The sequence below is a fragment of the Leptosomus discolor genome, chromosome 22 (genome assembly GCF_034619465.1).
Source record: "Leptosomus discolor isolate bLepDis1 chromosome 22, bLepDis1.hap2, whole genome shotgun sequence".
Classification (NCBI taxonomy): Eukaryota; Metazoa; Chordata; class Aves; order Leptosomiformes; family Leptosomidae; genus Leptosomus; species Leptosomus discolor.
The window spans coordinates 3,632,806-3,655,186 of NC_141412.1; the positions used below are offsets into that span (position 1 = coordinate 3,632,806).

General features: G+C 67.2%; 1 protein-coding gene across 1 annotated transcript; it reads left to right on the plus strand.

Moving 5' to 3' along the window:
- The first annotated feature begins 10,681 nt into the window (after positions 1 to 10,681).
- Positions 10,682 to 12,970, plus strand: SC5D (sterol-C5-desaturase). Its single transcript, XM_086476951.1, has 4 exons — positions 10,682 to 10,891; positions 11,792 to 11,924; positions 12,310 to 12,410; positions 12,545 to 12,970. Exons 1-4 carry the CDS (start codon positions 10,682 to 10,684, stop codon positions 12,968 to 12,970), a joined length of 870 nt encoding a protein of 289 aa, XP_086333077.1.
- The last annotated feature ends 9,411 nt before the right edge of the window (positions 12,971 to 22,381 follow it).

Sequence of the window (22,381 nt, forward strand, 5' to 3'; positions counted from 1 at the left end):
GTATGTGTGTTGCTGGATCTGGAAGAAGGTAGGTATGCAGTGGCCAGTGGGTGAAGAGGAGTGTATGTGTGTCTGTCTTCCTGCAGGAGGGAGGGATGGCTGTGGGCGTCTGTGGTGGGCATATAGATGTGGGAAGTGTTGGCACTGGGCCAGGTGTGGTGTGGAGGAGGAAGGAATGTCGATGGTGGTGGAAGTGGGCATGGTGCAGAGGAGGTGATGTAGGTGGTGAAGTCCATCTGTGACTCAGACCCTCCCTTGCCCCAGGAAATATGTGCGGAGTAACTGAAGGTCTTGCACAGTGCCCTGTGCAGTAGCTAACAGCCTAACAACAGTCAAAGTGAGGCTCTAAGGGCCTAAGGGCAAGTAAGTCAGTAAGTAAGTAAGTGTGGAGGTCTGGGGGAGGTTAGGGGTCTGTTAGTCTCCTGCTCTGTTGGTCTGTCTTTATTGGAGGGGGGTAGCCTGAGGGCGTGGTGGAGATCTGGAGGGTCTGGTGGGTGCTGGTGAATTAGTTTGTTTGTTTGTTGGCTTGGCTCTGTGTCTGTCCTTTGTACTAGATGAGTTTGTTTTGTAGGTGGTGGCGGCCTGAATGGGCAGCTGTGTTGGTGACAGTGATGGAGCATCTATCAAGGGAAGTGCTGTGGAGGTGAGGAGTGTCCTGTGCAGTGGAAGAGAGGAGGATGTGGATCCTGGTGATGGAGAAAGGCTCATGATGGAAGTGCCAGACTGTCAATCAATCAATCAATCAATCACTCACAGTGGCAGATGATAAGCAACCTTGTGGTGTGATGGTGGGTCTTTCTGGTGGGGAGTGAGCTATCTATCTATCTATCTATCGATTGAGGAGGGAAGTAAGTAAGTAAGTAAGTAAGTGAGAAAGTGTGGTGCAGGTGTGAAGGTCTGGCAGTCTGCCTGCTTGTCTCTCTTTATTGGGGGGGAGGGAGAAATGAAGCCTGTGTGTGGGGCTTAGTGGCAAGGGTGTGAAGTGAGTGAGTGCCTCCTTTCCCTGTGGTGTCCAAGACCAAGGAAGCAAATGGGGAGGTGGTGGTGCTTGTGAGGACTTGGGGTCAGGTCATCAGAGGTGACTGATTGAAAGGGTGTGGTGGTAGCTCGCTCTTTTTGGAAGGAGGGGGTGAGGGCGGGAGGGCCGCCGTGGGCGCCGCCGGAGCTGTCCAGGTGCTGGAGGCGCGCCCGGAGCCGCCGCTGTCTGGGCAGCGCCTCGTGGCTCCGTCCGTCGGGCGCTTGGGGGTGGCCCGGGGGGGAGCCGGGGCCTCCCCCCGGCCTCGCCCGGGGAGCCGGCCCGGGCCGGGTGCCTCTGGTTCTCCGGAGCCTCGGGCCCTGGAGGCGGCTGGCCTGCCCGGCCCTCTGCCTGCCTGGCCCGGGGAGCTGGGCTGCCTTGCTCCCTGGGCCTCGGTGGTGGTGGTGGAGGGCCAGGGGGCCGGGCCCCCGCTTGCCGCCCCGCTTGTTGCCCCGCGAAGTGCCCTGCAAAGTGCCGTCGCAAATAAAGCCGTCGCTCGGCCGTCGCTCTTTGCTCCGTCCCTCTTCGCTACGCTCCCGAGGTCGCTCGAGCCCTCGGGGGTTAGGGCGCCGGGGCCCGCCCCACCACTTCCCCCCCGGCCCATTGGCCCGCAGCGCCCACTCAGAGGCCTCGCTGCCCCCGACTCACCCCCACCCCAGGAGCCAATGGCGAGGCTCCCTGGGCAGCCCCCAGGTGGGAATCGCCCCACCACTTGAGCCCGGGCCAACACTGTCAGCCCTGCAGAAACCAAGCCCCCCAGGGGTGGAGCCTCGCCCCGGCTCCACCCCCAACCCATGACCAAAAAAAAGTCCAGCCCCAGCCCAACAACCCACCAAACAAACAGCACCCCAGTGGAAGCAAAGGCCTCCCCTTTCGGGCCCCCTCATCGGAACACAACCAACGTGCCGCACGCTTCCTCGCCGTCCCGACGTACATTTCGAGTCCCATTCTTCTTCCAAGGGCTGCCCTCGGCCAACAGGATCACCACATCATCGTCCCCCCTACGATCCCTCTGCTTGCTTCACCTCCAGTATTGCTCTTTCTTTCTTTCTTTTCCCGCTGCGGCTCACCTACCTTTCAGATGACTACTACGTCCAGGACACCCCGTTGTTGTTATACATCCCTCTGCTGGACCGCTGCTCAACCCTCACCCCACCCCACCCCCTTACTTCCTAACCAATAAACAAACAAACAAACATAGCTACTGACCATTCCTTTCTGGTCCACAGCCAGCCCTCGGCCACCCTACCATTCTGCATCATACGTACATACATACCCCATGACCGGCACTCAGCCTAATCTGCCCACCTACACGTCCCATCGTCACCGCTCAGGCCCGCCCCCAGACTCCACATCACCTCACCGGGACCGAAGCCAGCGCCGAGACGCGCGTCCCCCGACCCGCCACCTTTCTGCCAGGCCGCACTACGCGTACAAGCTGCTACATTTAGTCACCTCGCACCACTCCAGCCACATTGAAAGACTACATCCGTCTCATCCCTCAATCTACCCCTGGAGCCCACGCTCCACGACACTACCCCTCCCGGCCGGGTGCACGGCTCCCAGCGGCTACTGGCATAGCCCTCCCGCACGCACGACGCTACCAACAAACCAACAGCCCAGCCTCACCGTGGGCTCCCAAGCTCCCTCCTCGGAGGCGCCGACACACCCCAGGGCCGCCTCTAAGCGGGACGGGTCGCTGCCCCGCCCGATACACAGAGCGCCCCCTTCCGACCGCCACCTCCCTAGAAAGAGCCCTTCCGCCCCGGTAAGCGAGCGACAAACCTCGGCCCTGCAAACCCCTATTGGCCAGCCAACGGGAGCACGCTGGCCCGCAGACAGCCCCGATCCGCACACACCTCGACACGGACACGCTCCTTCCCGAGGCCCGGGGCTCTCGGACGGCACCTCTCTCCTACACCGTCCAACCGCCTTCTACTGCCGACTGGGCCTATATGCCGGCAGCAACACCCACGTGTTCACTGCAACAGACCATCTCTCTAAACATCAACCCACCCCTCTGCCCTCCACGTACATCTATCATCCATCGTCCGGCCCCACGGCAGCAGTCCTCCCGCAAGTAGCGGCGCCTCGCTGCATCGCCACCGCTCGAGGCCGAGCTCTCCCTCGCCCGGGAAAGATGCGATGCGTCCACGGGCCCTTTTGGACACGCTTCCCGTGCTTAAATTTCCGTCCTTCCATCCCGTCTTACAGACCTCTCCTCAGCAATGCCCGCTCTGCACCCCATCCTACACGGCAGTACGTGCAGCACCATCGTTATATCCATCAACTGACTCCACTGGACCCCTATAGACTACATTTCCAACAACTACCTCACTCACTCACCCACCAAACCCAAATGTATTTCCCATACTTCCTTACTTACCTACCTACCTACCGGTCCCACTCACAACCCCCTACACTACGCCATCTGTCATTCCTAGCCACTCCATCGACCACCACGCGACACCACCCCTCTCGGGACGTCGCAGCGCCCAACGTTCCCCTGCTCGCATTGCCCGCCCAAAGGCGGCCCTCGCAGTACTGCTCATACATCACATACATACATACATACATACCTACCTATATACACCCGCACCCAGTCCCCGCAACGACACTCGCAGCAAAACCTTCCCGGTCGCACGACCCAGACCGCCGCTCCACCGACACCTTCCCGCTCCCCAGCCGGGGCCCTTGCCCGCCCAGGGCAAGTCGCTCCCCGACTCGTCACCCTCGTCCTCGCCGGCTTCGAGCCGACAGCCTCGCCACAGACGCCCGCTCCCAGAACACAGAGAGCGGGGACGGAGGACCCCCGCTCACGCGATAAACCGGCCCGACCCCGCGAGCGCACGTTCACCGCCCGCCCTTCTGTTCCTTCCGTCGCATTCCATCGACCCCCAAAGCCCCCAAAGACACACAGACACATGCTCTCCTCCAAGCGCCCTCTCCTCTCCCACCAAGAGCGACCCTGCCCGCAACGTCTCCCGCCCCACTCGGCCTCTGCCCGAACCCCTCCCGGTACCAATTTTGGACAACGCCTCCTCAGTCCACACTCTGTTCCCTCCTTTGCCACGCATGAATAACAGTCACCGGGCGCGACCATGCACGGCTCTTGCCTCCCACTGTCCTCTACCGTGCCACCCAACCACGAGTTCCCGAGAGGACGCTGCAGCCACCCTGCCGCTACACAGCTCCCTTCTCCCGCGTCCTCGGACCGCCCTCCCACGACCCGCCGCCTCCAAACCTCCCCCGCGCCACCCGCCCCGTGCGCCGCCCACCTCCTCGGAAAGCGGCCCGGAACAACGATGCCGTCCTCCCGACTCCCCATCCCCGTCCCACACTCCTCCAGGCACGCTCACCAAACGCTGCCAGCCGCTTTCACGTCGCCGAGCCAAACCCCCACAAAGCACGCTACACTCCGGCCCGGCTCTCACCTGCCACTCTCCCCCCGCCTAGCGCTTCACCGAGACCCTCCTCAGACCGACCGCACGCAGCGCTTCATCCCCGCCCACACATGTCGCCACCACACCGGCGTCCAGCCTCACCCTCTACCACGAGGGTCCGACGGGATCGCTTCCGCCTCCCTCGCGCGCCACGCCTCCTGGCCCCCCGCGCTCCAATCTGCCGATCGCCGTGCCTCTCCCGAGCCCCGGCCGCCTCCGCGCGCTCCGCGACCGACCCCCCGCGAACGTTCCTCGGCCACCCGTGCTGGCTGGACGACGGCCTCCTTCCGACCCCACAGACTCTTCGAGCCCTACACGCAGCCCTCCCTGACAGATTCCACCGACCGCACACCACCCGTGCTTCAGAGGCACCTCTGCAAATCCCCTCACCCTACCACCCTGCTGTAGGGCCTTGACCTCGAGTCCGCCAAACAAACACACAGGACCACGTCCCGGCAGGGCCGCAACATCTCCACAGAGGCGGGCTGCGCCGCCTCTCCAGGCGGACGGACGGCGGGCTCTGACGCGCACTACGTATCGTCCACCCTTTCCCTCGACTTGTTCGCACAGCTGCCCGACACCTCTCCTCCTGACGCTACACGCCTCTGCAAACAACCCCCGCCCTTCCGCTCCGCTCCCACCCTTTGGAGACTAACAAACATCACTTCCATCTCCCGCCGGCCTTCCTTCCCTCAGCTACAATCACCAAGCTCTCGGCTCTGCCTCGCTTCGGAGCGTCTCCGTCCCCCCAGTCACCTGACACGCCACCGAGCGTCACATTAAACTCCAAGGCACGAGCCCTGCACCCTGCAGGCCGCCCACCGGCCGCCGTCTCGTTCCATCCCACCGCTCCCCCCTCCGTCCCACCGTCACGGACCTCTCCGAGGACCACGCCACAAGCCAGAATCCCGAGCCCGTACCGTCACGCCCTCTGCCCGCCACACCGCCTCCCGGCTCCCCTTCGCCCGCTTTCCGGGCACCCTTCTCACCAACGGCCACGACCTTCCCCGGACCGGACTCCCCCCCGTCGAGCGCAGCGGCACTGCCGCGTCCTTTCTCCACATACCAGACACCCCGCCCTCCTCGCTTCCTGCCTCCCACCCCCATCCATCGCCAAACGGACCGACGCCACCTAGCCTCGCGCCTTCCAAACTCCCACCTTTGGGGCCCGCGACATTCACGGGCGTCTCGGAGGGCACCGTTCCACGGCCCCTTTCAGAACCCCGCCATCCCCATCGGCCCAAACGACCCGGCCCCCAACTTCGCCCGGGACGGCGCGCCCGCGACCGCTCCGGGCCTCCCGTTCCGGCCCCTCGCCACGCTCGTCATCGCCGCCTTCCTCACAACAGTACCATACAACATTAAACAGATCTCAGCGTCCCTCTCCTCCGACCACACGCCTCCACGCTACCGACAACGCCTCCCGACGCACCGCCTCTCTTGCCAACGTTGCCGTCTCGAGGACATCGGGATCCTGCTTGGAAAGGCCCTTTCTTTTCCCCTCCAGGTTTGACTATCAGCAACTCCACTCGCTGCCCACCGGTAGGAGACGGTACCGATCACCTTGCCAACGTAGTTCTCCAACGGAATAAATGCTCCACGGCGCAATACCACCTGCGTGACCCCTGCTGCTGGCACGCCCCTGAGAGGTCCCCTACCTAGGAGATTTCCCAACCGACAATCTATTCCCGGTTAGTAACTACAACACTGCGCGGTCATCCACCACGGCTCCACGACGCTATTTACGACGGCACTCATCCCACACCGTCTCCGAACGGTGATCTCAGTCGGTACGGGCCGAGAGCCCGCAAGCCACGGACGTCTTGCTCGACGCCACGCGGTCCGTTCGAGGACCGGTCGAGACCTCCGACGCACACGCCGCCTACCCCCGTTCCGCCGCCGACCCGGTACGGAACAATAGACACCTACACCGTAGGCCGCACGCTACTTTGCTTCCAAAGCACAGAAACGAGAATCCACTGTCAACAGACCGCGAACGTTGATGCAGAGTCTACACCACCTACGTACCAGTTCCATACGCGACCATTCGTCGACGGCAAAGTGCAGACGGGCCTCTTTGGGAGGGCTCCCATGTCCCCGGTACGCTAGGGGCGCATCAAACCTACTGGACATCTGCACTACTCTAACCCTCTGCGGAGCGCTTTTCCTTTCCACTGCCGCTTTCCTACACGTCGACACGTTTCCAGACCGCCTCCGGCACCGGCCTAGGGCACCCGTTCCGAGCTCGGCCCGCTCCATTGCTCCTGCGCTCCTCCCCGCCGTCCGCCCTAGACCTCCCCTGGCCCGACTCCGGGCCGCTTCCTCTCAGCCTCCTCCTCGCTCCTCAGGAGACAAAACCGAGCCCCACCTCTCTAAGACCCCCCTTCGGACGCTGGCCGTGACCGATACGGGCTCCCCCCGGCCTCCTCTGCTCCAGGCCGAACAAGCCCCGTTCCTGAGGCGGCTCCACCCAAACCCTGCGCTCCGAGCCCTTCGCGGCCTCCGACGCGCTGCTCCAAACACGCTTCGACGCCCCCGTGTCCGGCTGGCCGAGGCGGTGCCTAACCCAAACGGCACTTTCGCCCTTCCATCGCCCCGCTACCCTGTTCTGCAGCCCCGTCGCTCCCCTGCCGCTGCTGCCCATAAACCTTCCGACACGCCCTTCTCGACCTCTCAGGCAATCGGCGGTGTCGCGTGCCGCGGGCCCTCGCCCGGCACCCTCCGGTCCTTTTCCACCAGACGTCTCGACGGCCGCCCGTCCCCCCGCGTGGCACGGGCTGGCGGCGACCTAAGCATCCGACCCGACCCGTGGCCTTACCGCACCTCCTCTCGATGCCCACACATTCACCCCTCTTTCCCTTCAAAACCACGACCCGTGCCGTGACTACCATACCCTAAACCTCCACCCAATTCTTTTCGCACCCTATACACTCCACCATGCCCTACATTTCCCGGCCGGAGGCCCCTGCCACGCTCTCGCAGTCCCCGATGGCAACCCTCGGCCCATTTCTCCCATAAACGCCCTTTACCGAGACAACGAGGTCACGCCGCGCCATCCGGGGTTTGCGCTCTCCTCCGAGCCAAAGGCGCCCCAAGCCATCGTCCTCTCTACAGGGCAGAGCAGGTCCAGCCCCACGGGCGTCCCCGCCGCCAGCCTCCCGCCCCCTCGGCCCGCCGGCGCTTTCCCCGGAACGGCGCGCGAGACGCCGGATCGGTCGCGGCCCGAGCGATAGGACCCTCTCCCTGGATCCGGCGGCCACGCTTCCCAGACCGCGCAGCAAGAAACCTTCCGGCAGGCAGAGGAACGGGCCTCCTCCCGAACGCCGTTTCTCTGCACCCTCGACCCCCTCTGCTCCTTTCCAAAACCACTCCGGGTCACGACAAACCTTCCCGCTCCTCTCGTCCTCGGCCGCACAGCGGGACCCCTTCTGCGACACGGCGTCCCTCCGAGCCCCGTCCGACACGGCCTCGACCGCTTCCACGGAGAGAGCGTCGGCGCCTACGCCGCGCACCCTCTTCTGCCATCTCGCCGCCCTCGCAGACAGGAGTTGCTTCCTACTCTTCCGTCACCCTACACCCCGATTCGCTCCGAAACCATCGACCCCCACGGGATTCCTACGCTTCCCGGTGAGGACCCCACCCCTTCTCTCCTGAGGGACCCCAGTACGCGCCGCGAGACCGCCGTACCGTCGCCCCGGACACACAGTCGCTTCGCTACCGAGGCCTTTCGCCATCTCTCCGACTGCAGGGACCTCTGTTCGCAAAGCCATCGCTCGCCCTTCCTAGATTTCAACGCAATACTTCACGCCGCATCGACAACCGTTCACCGTTCCCGACGCTTACCCCGAGCAAAGGTGACTCCCGTATCGCTTCCTCCCTATTTCCGGACCCGAGCCCATCGCTCGCGCCTTCCTCTCTCCCCACATCATCGCCCATTCCGTTCCACCTCCTTTCCCTGCTCTAGCGCCGTGCTAGGCGCCACCTCGTGACATCCCGCCACGTCCCAGACTTCTGCAAATCCCCAAGGGAGCACGGCTCGAAGGGGAAGGGACCTCAGAGGTCCTCCGCTCCGAGCCCCCCCTGCCGCGGGCCTGGCCGCTTTCCGCTACGCCGGGTCGCTCCGAGTCCGGCGCCGTTGCGAACGTCACCGGATCTCCGCTTTTAGCACGCTGCTCGGAAATCCCCCTACTTATCCCCTGGTGATTTCCATATCCTGCATTCCATGGAGCACCTCTTCGTCGGTGTGACTACTGATTCTTTTGGGAACCGCAGTCTCAAAGGAAATAAAGGATCCACAGCAAAACGTCTTCTGCGTTCCGCATGCTCCTACCAGACCCCTGTAAACTCCCACGCCTACGTTATCGCCCACCCGCTCCTCCGTATGCGGGTAGAATCCAGAATAACGTCTTCCGATCCAAGGTGTCCGCGAGACCCGATTTCTTACGGTCCCCGTCGCGTCGAATCTTTTCTCCGTCGCCGCGACGGGGACGCGCTCCCATCGAGGAGCGCACGAGATTTCCGACTCGCGGCCCGCTGACCCACGTTACACCGCCTACTCCGAAAGGAACTATACACCACCTACGACAGGGGCGCCACGCTACTTTGCATCGCGGGCGAGCGAGAAACAACCCATCCCCGAGAGGATGACGACAAGTATGCGTCGCGCTCGCCGACTACCTATGATTTCCCTCTATAAGTATCGGCAGATAGCAACGGGCCGGCAAACGCGTCGGCAAAGCATCACGGCCCCCCGGCGGACACGGCGCGCGGCATTAAGAGAGGACATCTCTACTTGTCTGCCTTTCCGCTGAGAGGTTTCCCATCCCGCTGCCTACGGGCCACGTTCCGAGCCGGCCTCCATCGCCAGCGCGTACGGCAAGAGCCCCGGCCGCTGCGCGCGACCTGTCCCTGTGTCCCGCCGGGCTCGCCTTCTACGTTTGCTACCTACCGTCTGCTCCACCTCTGACCCGTTCCCTTTGCAAACGGTGACCCCGCGTCCCGTCACGACTCTCCGCGACACGGGTCCCCGCCCGTGCCTCCCCCGCGCTCCCTTTCGGCAGAACGTCTCCCCGCAGCCTGCCCTTCTCCAGCCGCAAAGTCCCCACCCGTCTCGGCCGGAGCTCACACGGCAGGGCCTCCGGCGCCCCGAGCGCCTCCCGCGGCCGCACGCCACCGCGCGTCCCGCCCTGGGAGCCGCGCCGCCGGGCCCGGAGCGGCGGATGGCGCCGGCCGCGGCCGGGGCGCCCGGCCCCCGCGCGCGCCGCCGCCTCCCGCGCCCGCGGGGCCGCCCCCGCCGGGGCCGTCCCCGCGCGACGTCACCGCCCGCGGTGGCGCGAGTCGCTACGGCGATGACGTCGCGTGGCGCTACCGGGCGGCGGCGCCGCCCCTCCCCGCCCACCGCCGCGCCGGGACCCGCAGGCAGGTACGGGGGAACGGGGTGCGGGAACGGGGGGGCGGCGCGGCGGCGCGGGGACCCATCGCAGCCTCTCCGGCGGCGGCACGGCGGCGCGGCCGTCGCCCGCGGCTCGGACCCGCGGGAAGCCCCGTCTCCGCCACCGCGGCGGCGACGGGGACCTCGGCGCCTCGCCCGCGGCTCCGAACCGCTCCGACCCCCCCCCCCCCCCCCGCACGCTGGCCCTACGACACGGACGCGGCCGTCGCCTCGCTCGCCGCTGCCCTCCCTCTGCCGGCCCGCCCGCGGCCCCGTCCCCGCCGGCGCCCGCCCGCGCCGGCTCCGCGAACCCCCGGGAGCGCGGCTCCCTTCGGCCCGCGGGACCGCGACCCGGGCCGGGGGCCCCGAGGCGCCGGGCCGGTCCCTGGCACGTACCCTCCTAACCGCTACGGAGGCCGCGCTCCCCCAATCCTTGCCCGCGCCCTTTGGCCCACGAGCGACCCTGCCGAACGGACCCCGTCCCGCAGGGAGGAGAGGCGGATCCCGGCGAGACGCACGCCTCCCGCGGGTTCGCCGACCCGTCCTCCGCGTCCCGCCGCCCGCGTCGCTCAGAGACGGCTCGCGGACCCCGCTGAGGTGACCGGGACCGACGGCGAGAGTCCCCGCCGCCGCGAGCCGCCGGCGCCCCGGCGGCCTCCCGGATCTCCACGCCTCTCGCGCCACGCCCCTGCGGCCTCGCAGACGCGCGAGGGCCGTCGAGACGAGGGCCTCCTTCTGCGGCCCTTCCGTGACCGCGCCACCCTAACCTCTCTCCCTCCCGCAGGAGCCGCCATGGATCTGGTCCTGGACGCCGCCGACCGGCACCTCCTCACGCCCTACGTCTACCCGGCCGGCTGGCCCGAAGGCGAGCCCTGCCGCCAGCTCCTCAGCCTCTTCGTCATCACCAACCTCGGGGCGCTCGCCCTCTACCTCGTCTTCGGGACCCTCAGCTACTACTTCATCTTCGACCACGAACTCAAAAAACACCCCCAGTTCCTCGAGGTGAGCGCGTCCCTCGGGCCTTCCGCCGGTCGGCCTCCGTCACCAAGGACACCCGCCGACGCCGCGTCGCGACCCGTCCCCGCGCCCTCTACGCTACCGGCACTCGCTTGCGCCTCGCGGGCCGTCCTTCTCCCACGTTCGGACCCCCTTCCGGCCCCCGCCCGCGAGATGCCGCCACGACCCCAGACCGAGCCCCTAGAAACCCGCCGGGGACGCCGGGACGCCGAGACCGAGCCAACGGCCTCCGTTACCGACCGGCTCGCCGGACCCCCCCGACCTCACGAGGCCCGCCCTTCTCCGTCCGCACGTGCCCCGTCGCCCCGCCCGCAAAACCTCGGCCTTACGAACGCGCCGGCCGCGCGCGCCTCTCGGCCCTCGGCCTCCCCGAATCGCCTCCCTCCGGCCACGGCGGCGCGCCGGAAGTCCCCGCGCGCCCCAAAAGTCCGCCGTCCCTGCACGCGCGGCTCCCCGGGCGGCGGCGCTACCGCCTCTCTGACCGCGGCGCCTGTCGCTCCCGCCTGCGACGCCTGAAAGCGCGCGGCCGACGCGCTCGGCACCTCCGAGCCCGTCTCGGCGCGCCGCTTTTGCTACTCTACGCCCATCCCGACGGCGGCTGCGACCGCCCCTCTCGGCCCTCCGGGACCCACCCGCGCGGGGCCCTCTGGCTCGGCCGAGCGACGAGGACGTCGACGGCCCGCCCTTGACCCGAGCGTGGCTCCGCCCAAACGGGGGGCGGACCGCGCCCCGTGCCGCAGAGACGCCCCGGCCAAAGGCCGGCCGGCCGGCGGCCGAGAGGCCGGCCCTCCCCGCCCCGCGAGGGGCCGGGCCGCTCGGGTCCCCGCGCGCCTCCCGCGACGCGCTCTCCCCCTGATCTCTCTCTTCCGTCGCCGCCCCCCACAGAACCAGGTGCGCCGGGAGATCGCCTACGCGCTGCGCTCCCTCCCCTGGATCAGCGTGCCCACCGTCGGCCTGTTCTTCGCCGAGGTGCGAGGCTACAGCCGGCTCTACGACGACATCGCGGACTCCCCGTACGGTGAGCTCCCTCCCCTCCCCTCGTCCCGCCCCGCCCGGCCGCCGATCCTCTCCCTCGGGCCCTCCAGGGCGGGCGCCGCCTCCCCGTTTCCCCGAACGGCGGCGCGCCTCGCGCGCGCCCCGCGAACTCTGTCCGGGTACGTCCCGCCTCGAGCCGGTCGCGGGTTCCCTGGACTCCCGCGCGAGGAGGCGCCCGCGCTCGCCGACCCGGGGGCGGGCGCGACCGTCCGCTCGACGCGCGCGCCTCCCTCCGCGACGCCGAGCCTTCCCTCTCCCGGACGCGGCCGCCGACACGGCGGCCCCCGAGTCGCTTTCCCCGAGCGCCGGCGGCCCTCGGCGCTCGCCGGCGCCCGCGGGCCCCGCCCCCGACTTCCCTGTTCCCCCAGGCTGGTCGGGCGTCTTCCTCAGCATGCTGTCCTTCCTCTTCTTCACCGACATGGGCATCTACTGGATACACCGCGCTCTCCACCACAAACTGCTCTATAAGGTACGACGCGGGCCGGGGGGCTCCGGCCGAGCCGCTCCTCGCGGGGTGCGCGCGCCCGGGGGGGGCGGCGGGCTCGGCCCGGCCGGACGAGGCGTCCCCGCCTCGGGGACCGACGGCGCTCCCTCTCCCCGCAGCGCTTCCACAAGCCCCATCACCTCTGGAAGATCGCGACGCCCTTCGCCAGCCACGCCTTCCACCCCGTCGACGGCTTCCTGCAGAGCCTGCCCTACCACGTCTACCCCTTCCTCTTCCCCCTGCACAAAGTCACCTACTTGGGCCTCTACATCTTTGTCAACGTCTGGACCATCTCCATCCACGACGGCGACTACCGCGTCCCCCGCCTCCTGCGGCACGTCGTCAACGGCTCCGCCCACCACACCGACCACCACTTGTACTTCGACTACAACTACGGGCAGTACTTCACCCTCTGGGACAAGATCGGCGGCTCCTACAAGAGCCCCACGGCCTTCGAGGGCAAAGGCCCCCACGACTACCTGCGCCGGCTCCGAGAGAAAGGCCCGGAGACGCCCGACGGCCCCCCGTCCGCCAAGAGCGAGTAGGGTTTCCCCCCGGCCCCTCTCCGGACGAGATCCCGCCTCCGGAGCTCGTCCCCTTCTGCCCCGGCCTCTCGAGACCGCTTTCCCAGGGACCGAGAGCCCCCGTTCCCCGAGGGCGCGCCCCGCACGGGGCGTTTCTCGCCGGTCGCTCCGTTCCGCCCCCCGTCCCCGACGGGCGGAGTCCGGCCTCGCTCTGCGCCCTGCTCTCCCCGTCGCTCCCCCTCCCGTCCGCCTTTGGATCTCCGCTACTGTCCCTGCGCTGCTTCAGTACCGTGCTGCTACTTTACACCAGCAAAAAAAAAAAAATTACACGGCACAACTACAACAATGACAGGGCACAGCAACAACGATAACGCGGCGCGGTAACGCCGATAACGCGGCGCGGTAACGCCGATAACGCGGCTCGCCGCGGAGTCTCCGTCGGTCCACGCCTCACGTCTCCGTCGTCGCTTCCCCGGCGCGGCGTCCGTCGCGACGGGTCGAGTCGGATCGAGTCGAGAGCCCGACGACGCTACGCGTTCCGCTGCGCTGTATTTCGCGTTAAAAAAAAAAAACGCGGGCGCCTACCTGTCGGCGACGGCACCGGTCCTCCCGACGCGGCGGTACTCCTCGACGCGCTCCCCTCCTTCCTCTTGCGCGGCAACGTCCCCCGAGCTCCTCTCGGCAGGTATCCCGGCTACGGCGTGCCTGTAGGACAAGGATGCGCTTTGAGTCCCACGAGTCCCTCGAGCTCCCCGAGAACGGGAAGAGGAGGAAGGGGCGCGCGAAGGGTCGGGGCTTCTCCTCGCGCGAGGGTTCGCGGCCGGCTTTCCCCGTTAGCGCGTAACGTCTTTCCCGCCGATACCCGGCCGCCCTGCCTTCGGGTCGGACGCGCATTCAATAAATGTCACTCTCCTACATTGCTGCCGCTCCCTCCCTTTGCCGTCGCTCCCCCTCGCGGCCTTCGCCGCCTCTCCGGGCGCCCTCTTTCTCCCCTACGACGCCCACGCCGGCCCGAGACGCGAGACACCTCGGGGACCTCGGGCCCCGGCGGGCTCTCGCCGACGTCCCTCTCGTGACCGACCCGGGCGCACCCGGGCCCTCGAAAAAATGCCCACGAGAACGCCCCGGGGATCGGCCGCGGGCCCCGACGGCTCCGTCGGGCCCCGAGAAAGCCCCTCCTCGTTACCGCCGGCCACTCCTCAGCCTGCCCACGCAGACGCTCCCGCCGCCGCCACCGAGCACGCGAGCGGAGGTTTTCGGCTCGCCGCGGCGCCCTTACGCCGCCGCGGCGGGACGTGCCTCGGGCCCCCGGCTTCCCGAGGCCCCCTCCTTCTTACGCCACCCCCCTAGAACTTCCCTCGCCTCGCCTCCGGTCTCCGGCCCGGCGCGCACGCCGACCCCGACCGTTGGCCGGCGAGGCGGCGCCTCGGAACCGAAGGCGGCGCTTTGCCCGGCACCTTTACCGTTCGGCGCGCTCTCCGTTACGTGTACGTTGGCCGCCGCTTCCCCGCGACCGCCTACGGAGAAGCTCGGCCGCACCGCTCCTCAGAGGAAGGACGCGGACAGGAGCGCGCGCACGTTCCCCCCTTACGAGCTGCCGCGCCCTAGGCAACGGAGGCCCGCGACCTACGGATCGATTCCCACAGGCCGTGACTACGGGTGAGGTTGAACCCTCGGGAGAGCGGCCGGCCGACACCCGGCGGTACGGGCACGACACCAAGCTACGCTTCCACGCCCGTTCCAGGGCGGAGCCCGGCGCTTTGCGCCGGGAGACCCCGAAGTAAGCGGCAAAGGGACCGCGCGGCGAGCCCGAACCCCGCCTCTTAGAGTCCTACGGCCCTCGCTTCGCTGATCGCTTCGAGTCTCGACGGATCTTCAACAGTCACCTAGCCCGACCGCTCGGCGGCGACCGGAGACATCCGCGGGCGGATAGGGTCGCTCGCGGCCCGCCGCGGCCTCGCCTCCGGCGTCGGCGACGACCGGGGCGTCCGCCGCCTCTCCCGGCGCCCCGTTCTAGCATTTCACCACGCTCCTCGTACAACTCGTCTTCCTTACGTCTAGCCTTGCTCTACCCTTTCCGTTGGAAAGGGCAACCGCCTGTCTTCTCGTGACAAGCCCCCGACCTAGAATGGCCCTACCTCTCCTATAGCCCCCTTTAGGTATCGGAGGGCCGCGAGAAGGTCGCGCCGGAGCCCGCTCCCCTCCGGGCCGCCCTTCGCGAACCCGTGCCGGCCGGGCCCGAGCCCGCGGTCGCCCCGCGCCTGCCGCGCGAGCGCCCTCGAGAAGAACCGCGCCGTCCTCTTCCCCGGCGCCGAGGTCGGGCCGACGGGCCCCTCGATCCCCGGATCCTCCGTCCGGCCCTTCTTCTACGTGGGCGTCACGCTGGCAAATCTCCGGTCGTCCGGGACCTCCCCTGTTGGCCCGGATTTCCGATACCTGAAGGACGGCGGCTCGCCCGCCTCCTCCCCGGGCTCCCTCGATACTCTCGGGCGGTTCCCGTCCGGCCCCGTAGACTTCTGCGTGTCCAGGTAGCTCCAGCGGGTCTCTGACCGATTCCTACCGATTTCCAGGAGATTTATTCTACTCTCCCTCCCCGTCTTCCGGCTCGGAGGGCCGATTCCCTTGCGGAAGGCTCGTCTCTCCTTGACAGACTGAGGGGACAAAGGCACGGAGTGCCACGCCCTTTTCCTCCTCCTCGGTCCCGGGACTCCCCTCCTCATCCGATAAGAGGTTTGCGATTCTCCTCGGCTCCCTTTCTGTCGTTACTGCATTTGTTGAAAGGCGTTCCGTTGTATATCGCCACCGCGGGCGGCCTGAGTTCCAGTTGGCCTTCTGCCACGCTCCTTTTCCCTCTGCGTGACCTTACGAGATCCCCGTGCTCTTCTTCCCTCGCCTGCCCCTTCTTCTGGGAGCGCTCGACCCTCCTTCTTTTCCCGCCAGTTCCGGACTAAACTCCCCATTCCGCCCGGCCGATCGTCTTCCCCGCCGGCCGGTCCTCCGGCGCGTGGACGCGGCCCGCTCCGGCGCCCTTACCGCTTCCTCCTAGAGGCCCGCCTGGCCTTCCCGGACGCTCTTGCCCTTCGGGACCGCCTCCGGAAACGCTCTCTCGACCGGTGTCCCGAGGGGCCCGAGGTCGGCCCTCCGGAATGCCGGGCCCGTGCACTGGCGGACTCTCCTTCCGACTTCGTTGCGGGAATCGCCGGACTTCGACTTTTAGGATACTGCCTGAACAGCCCCCTCCTTTCCCCTTCTTCCTTTCCCTATCGGGATTTCTGCTCAGCGGCTTTCGGTAGGAGAGACGACTGCTTCCTTTGGGAAACTACGTCCCCATAGGCATACAGGTTCCAGCGTACTACACGTTCTGTATCGCCCGTGCTGCTAGCGGCGCCGTGTCCGATCGCGGACCTACAGAATCGCTTTCTCCGCGTTCCGTTAGCTCTTACGTTCGAGGTTACTACGTTCCGGATGTCTGCCGCACGGGATTTCCTACCCTACGCGTCGCGTCTCCTCTTGGAACCGTGACCGCGGTACGGACGAGACCGGACCCTACGGGTCGAGGACGTGCTCCGCGACCGTACGCGGACCTTTCCAGCGGCGGTCGAGACTTCCGACTCGCGGACCGCTTTCCCAGACTCTCCCGCGTCTTTCCAAAGACGCCTACCAGAGTGGCTGCGCCCTACTTTGCATCAGAGGCGAGAGAAGAAGAACCAATCCTCCAGAGGATGGTAACGACTCTGCGTTGCGCAGATCGACTGCGTACGACGTTTATATACATTTCTTGGCGGACCGCGGCGTACACGTGGACGTCTTTGGGGAGGATCCCGCGTGCCCGGCGCGCACAGAGAACCTCGTGACCACACAACGTCTCTACCGATCTAGCTTTGCGTGCAGAGGCTTTCCTTCCTGCTGCGCTTTTGCGACAACTCGACCGCGACAAAAACCTCGATCGTTTCCCGGTCACGAAGCCCCAGGCGGCCTCTGCCCATCCCCTTCCCCACCGCTGCCATAGTCCTCCTCTGTTCGCTCACAGCTGCCGCCGTTACCACCAGATGGAGGTGTTGCTCGCGGCACGCCGGCGCCTCGGAGCGCACCCGCGTGGACGGCCTGCCTCCTCGTCGCCCCAGAAGCGCTGCGCTCGGAGTCGGCGACGGCCTCGCCGCGCCGGCCGTGACGGAGGATACCCGGGGGGTGGCCCCTAGACTTCGAGGATGATCTCCGTGACGCGGGGGAGGCGCCGAGACCCGGCGCCACGCGTGCCCGGCGACTCGGAAGCCTCCGGCCCTCCGAGGAGCTTCCTGTCCTACGTTGCGCATTGGACGGACTCTCTGTCCCTGTGCGGGTACTGCTCGCCTAGCCCGACAAATGCGCTATGCACCCTCCAGAGGTACCTTCCGGTCCTTCGGCCGGGCCCGATACTCGTCCCCATCGGATCGGCCTCGGGCCCGTCCTTCCCGCGCAGGCCTGCCTTCCTCGGGAACTGTCGGCCACGACGGACTTTTCGGCAGACCGCTTTAGGAACCACGAACGGGCCGCTCCACGCGGATAACGCTTCCTTCATCAAGGACGACGCATTTCCGTGCCTCCCTCTCAAGCCTACCGCTTTTCCCTCGGGAGGGGAAAGACGCTCATTATTTCAAACCCCGGCTCTCCTGCCGAGCGTCGCCGAAACTTTTCGCCCCAGATGTCCGCTCGAGCCCCTTCGCAGGCTATTCGAGCGGATAACTTGGGACGCCCTCGCGCGGGAAGCCCGGCCACCGCCCGCGCCGTCGCGGAGCCGAGGAGCGCGAGCTGCGCTTCAGCGCCGAGAGCTCCCCCTCCCGCTTTCGGGGCGATGCCGCTCGGAAATCCCCCCGTCCCGATTCTCGCCCGCTCCGCTTGCCGCACGGGTGGCCGACGCGGAACGGGAGGGCCGCGTCGCGACGTCTCCGGCGCGATCCGCGGGGCGACGTGACCGCGTGGGGCTCCTCCTGCCGGCCGTGCCCTATTTTGCGCTACTTTACGTGGGCTTTCCCGCGTCCCGACTCGTCCGTCGCTCCCTGGGCTGCGAGCGCCTATACAAGCGACCGAGACACGGAAGACGGGGGCCGACGCCATGGCCCTCGTCACCGATACCGTACGGCGGGACAGACAGGTGCGGCCGCCCGCTCGTGGACCCGGGGACGCCCTCTCCTGGCCGCACTATAACCCCGCTTCTGCTTTTCCCCTGTTCCGATCGTTCCGCTCGAGACAGCCCTTCCCGCTCGCTCCTTGCCGAGCCCGGCCGACGAGCCCTTTCCCGGAGGCGAGGGCGCTCGCCGAATCCCCTTGATGGCCACGGCACGGGGCGCGGCTTCCCTTGCCCACCTCCGTCCGCTGACAAACTTCGATCCTTCTTAAACACCCACGGAGGAGAGCGCCAGCGAGTCCGGCTCGACCCGAAGCATCGTCACGCCACGGGCCGCTGCCGCCCGGCGGCCCCGAATACTGACAGGGGCGGGGTCCTTCCCTTGCCGTCCGTCACCCCCGTCCTGTCCCATCCCGCCCTTGCCCGCTTTCGCCGCCCGTTCGGCCCCGCTGCTCTCCCTCCTCGGCCGTCTCGGCGGAACCGCTCCGAGAGCGGTAGGAAACGAGCCCCGCCTGGAAATTAGAGCCAGAAATTCCCGGCTGAAAAGCACGCAGAGAGGCGAGGAAAGGATGAGTGACCTGCCGGGCCCGCTGCGCTATTTGCCTCCTCTAGGAAAACAGCGGTCCGCTGCTCACGTCACAGCTAGAGGACCCGCAGAACCGTATCCAAGCGATCGCTCGGAGCGGCGCCTTACGGAACTTCCCAAAGGACGGGCCCTGCCGCGCGCCGTCCGTGCCACGCGGGACCGCTCCTCCGGCTTCCGCTCGCCCGGCGGACGCCGGATCCCGAAAACGTGCCACGTGGCGGCCCCGAGGGGGCCGGCAGGGCTCAAAGTCCCATCCCCCGAGACCTTCGCTTCGCATACAGGTCCTGCGCAGAGCGTACGCTTTCCTCTTTCAAAGCTCCCCGTGCCCTACGACCCCTCAACGAGGGCCCGCTGTCCCTGCGGAGACACGCTCTCTCGCTTCCCAGATGAGCCAAACCACCGGCCCATAGCCGACCCCGCTCAGAGTCCTGCCCGCCGGGCACGCGCCTCGATTCCCTCTCCTCGGGGGCCAGCCCTGCGCGCCGCCCTGCTTCTCGCGGCGGCGCGCTCCCGCGCCCGGCGTCCCCGTGCGCAGAGCTCTCTGCGGCTGAGAGGGGACCGCTGCGGCAGGGCAGGTCGTCCGACTCCCTGGCCGCAGTCCGGCAACGTGCGGCACGCCCTTGAAACGCGTCTACCTGCTCTCTTGCTACTTCTCTGCAGGGCACGGCCATTCTGGCCCCTGAGGTCCCCTAACCCCTCGGTCACCTCGAGAGCCGCGCCACGGAAGGGCGAGAGGGAGAAGGGAAGGAAAACCAGGGGGCCGCCGGCTCTACGCCTCGCTCTCATAGCTCACGGCGTTCGCTGCTGATGAAATCCAGATGGACCTTCGCGTCCTCTCTGCCTTTCTCCCCTGTCCCCTGCACGGCGGGAGACGAGTCCTTCTTTCAGGCCTCCAAACGCACCTTGACAAAGGAAACGTCCGTTTCCCTCCGCAAAGACAGACCTTTTCGTCCGTTTGCCGTTCCCGGCGCTAGCTTCGCCCTCAAGGCGAGCCGGCGGGAGGGAGTCCCGCGGAACGGACGGGGAGCCTTCTCGGCTCCTTGCGTGAGCGGATGGACGCGGCGCGCGGCGCACGAAACGGAGGCCGGGCGGAGGACGACGCGCCTCCCCCCCCCCGCATCAAACGCCTCCGTTGAGAAACTGCTACGGAGCCGCTTCCTCGTTGCTTAGTATTGCTTGTTCTACTCTCCCTCTGCATCCCATTTTTGGGGGGTCTTTTGGCGGAACCGAGCGGGTCGTTTCGCGAGCGACGGGACGGACGCTCGGACGCGACGGCGCTTTCAAAACCGCGGAGATTCCGGGTCCCTCTCGCCTGCCTGCTGCGGCCGCTCCGAGGCGCTGCGCGGTTTACGAATCGCCACGCCACACCGCTGCCTTATTGACTCTGCCCTTGCCCACGGTGACCTACGGTCCTCCAGAGGGACTTCACGCTGAGTCGAGACTGCTCAAAGCATTCTGAGCAGGGCTTATCATTCAATTGCCCCGATCCTTAAAATTGACCACCTAGCTTTCTAGGTGAAAGCTCCTCAGGGAAAGCTCCGGAAAACGTTTCTGCCGTTACGGCAAACAGAACCCGTACGAGCGAGACTACCTCGGGGCCGTCCACGGGAGTTCCGAGCTCCCGTTCCTTCGCTACAAAGTCCCATCCCTTTCCTTTCAGGGTTTCCCGGCAGCGTTAGCGACGCCGGACCGGCGCGCCTGGCGGGGGAGACGCGACCCCTCGGTCCGCTCCTGGCGCCTCTGACACAAGCGGCCAGAAAGCGGGTAAGGCCTTCTCTGAGCAACAACACTATACCCTGAAAACCACCGCTGGCTTACGGAGACGAGCCAGGGCCAAGAAACAGCCACCGCTCGACTCTCCCGTCATCTCCCGCGATCATCCCCCGCTTCCGGTTCCCCTCGGCGGGGGCGACCCGCGGACGAGCGGAGGGCGGCGCCTCGGCCCGTCTCGGCGGCACGCTCGAACTGGCTCCCGCGGGTCAGCGTGTCGGCGAAAGGAGACCGCGCCGACGGCGGGGAGACGCGAGAGGCGACCGAGAGAGGAAGGGTCGCCTGGCGTTCCTAGGGGAGACTCCCGTTTTCCTCCTGCCTTCCTCGACTCCCGAGGCGCGACCTCGGTCGCGCGAGTCGCGCAACACGCGTCCGCCCGAGCGGGGCCGTGACTTCCCCGGTGCTCGGCGTGAGCGGCGCTCGGTGCGGGCAGACCGCCCCGTCCACAGACCTTACATTCGAGCTACGCGCTGCACCGAGGTGAGCCCGCCTGTCCCGATGACTGCGGAGCCTGAGGTGGAGCCGCCCATCCCTCCACCCGGAGCCCGGGCAAAGCGGGTCCCGGTCCTTCCCTGCCACCCGGCCGTGAATTTGCCGCTCTCCCTCTGCCTCAAATCCCCGTTCTCCCTTCCCGCCCCTGCTCCGTCACGCCTGCGACGCGGCGCTGCCCGACACCCAAAAAAACCACGCGTTGCAAGGATTTCTTTCGGTACGGCCACAAAAACCCCAGGCAACGTCGAGCCGCGTCGCTCACCTGAAGGGATGCGCGAGAAGCGCCTCTCGCCGCCCGCGGCGGCGCCGCAACCGTCCCTGCGTCCGGGAGTCTGGCGCTTCGGCCTGCGCCGATACGTCGGGGGACGGCCGCCGGACGCGCTCCCGCGCCGTCCCTGCGTGACCGCGCATCGTCTCTGCTGCGTCGACGAGTAACGAGGGCCGCACGGGCACGTTCCCGACGCTGACTCTTTCCTTGGGCAAGCGTGCCGCTACCTACCTCGACCCCGGGCAGAAAGAGGCGCTCTGTTGGCGGACCTCCGACCCACCTACCGGGCACCACGGGTGGGAGAGGCGACAGGAGGGCCCGGAGGGACCCCTGGGACCTACGGCCGCCCGTTCCCTTCCCGTCAACGCCCAGGCCGCGCGACGGCGGCAACGGGCGGGGAGAGCTCTAACGGCGACCGGGACCGCGCCGAGGACAAGCCTGCCCTCGTACCGTTCCCTAACCTTGCTGCCTTTTCCTTCCTCCTCTCGACATCCATCCGTACCTTCCTCTTCCCTTCCAGAGACGGACGTGGCCCCTCCTCGGACCCGACCCGCCTTCTCGGCGACGGGGACCCGAGCCTACGTTAGCGCCCCCAGAGCCGCCCCGCCGGCGGACCCTTCGCCGGCCTCTTCTCCTGACGCCCCGGCGAGGAGCCCGACCTCGCGGCGGGCCCGACCGAACGCCGAAAACCCTGCTTACCCCGGCTGGCCCCTCGGCACCGTAACGGTGCTAGACAAAAACGCGTTGTGAGCCAAACGAGACGCGAGCCGTCGATGTTGACCCTCAGATTCATCTCCCCGAGGCATAAAGACTACACGGACCTCTAAAATCGTTGCTTACAGGAAACGGGGCTCTACCGGCTGCTCTTCTTTCCCGCGCAACGTGCGACACGGCGAGGAGTCTCCCGCCGACGCGCAGAAATCCGTCGCCGACCTCTTCGCGCGTCTGTGCGAGGCCTGCGGACGTCGGAAACCGCCGGAGGCTTCCCGGGAACGGCTCCTCCTCCTAACTGCCCCGACGACGGCAGACACCGATTATAAACTGCCTCGGAAAAAGACAAGGGCCCGGGCGTACGTGCCGCGAGCGGGACCTCGGGGAACGGACGCGAGCGGCCGAGAGCTTCCGCGAAGTCGCGACAGCTTCGAAACCGCGAGCCAGGCGGATGCCACGCTGCGGGCCAACCTCCGCGTGAGCCTCGCTGCCGTTACAGAG

Bases quoted from the DNA above. Each gene is read 5' to 3' on its own strand.
- SC5D (XM_086476951.1), top strand. From the start codon at position 10,682: ATGGATCTGGTCCTGGACGCCGCCGACCGGCACCTCCTCACGCCCTAC. The intron at 11,925-12,309 runs GTGAGCTCCCTC...CTGTTCCCCCAG, and splicing joins CATCGCGGACTCCCCGTACG to GCTGGTCGGGCGTCTTCCTC. The intron at 12,411-12,544 runs GTACGACGCGGG...CTCTCCCCGCAG, and splicing joins ACCACAAACTGCTCTATAAG to CGCTTCCACAAGCCCCATCA.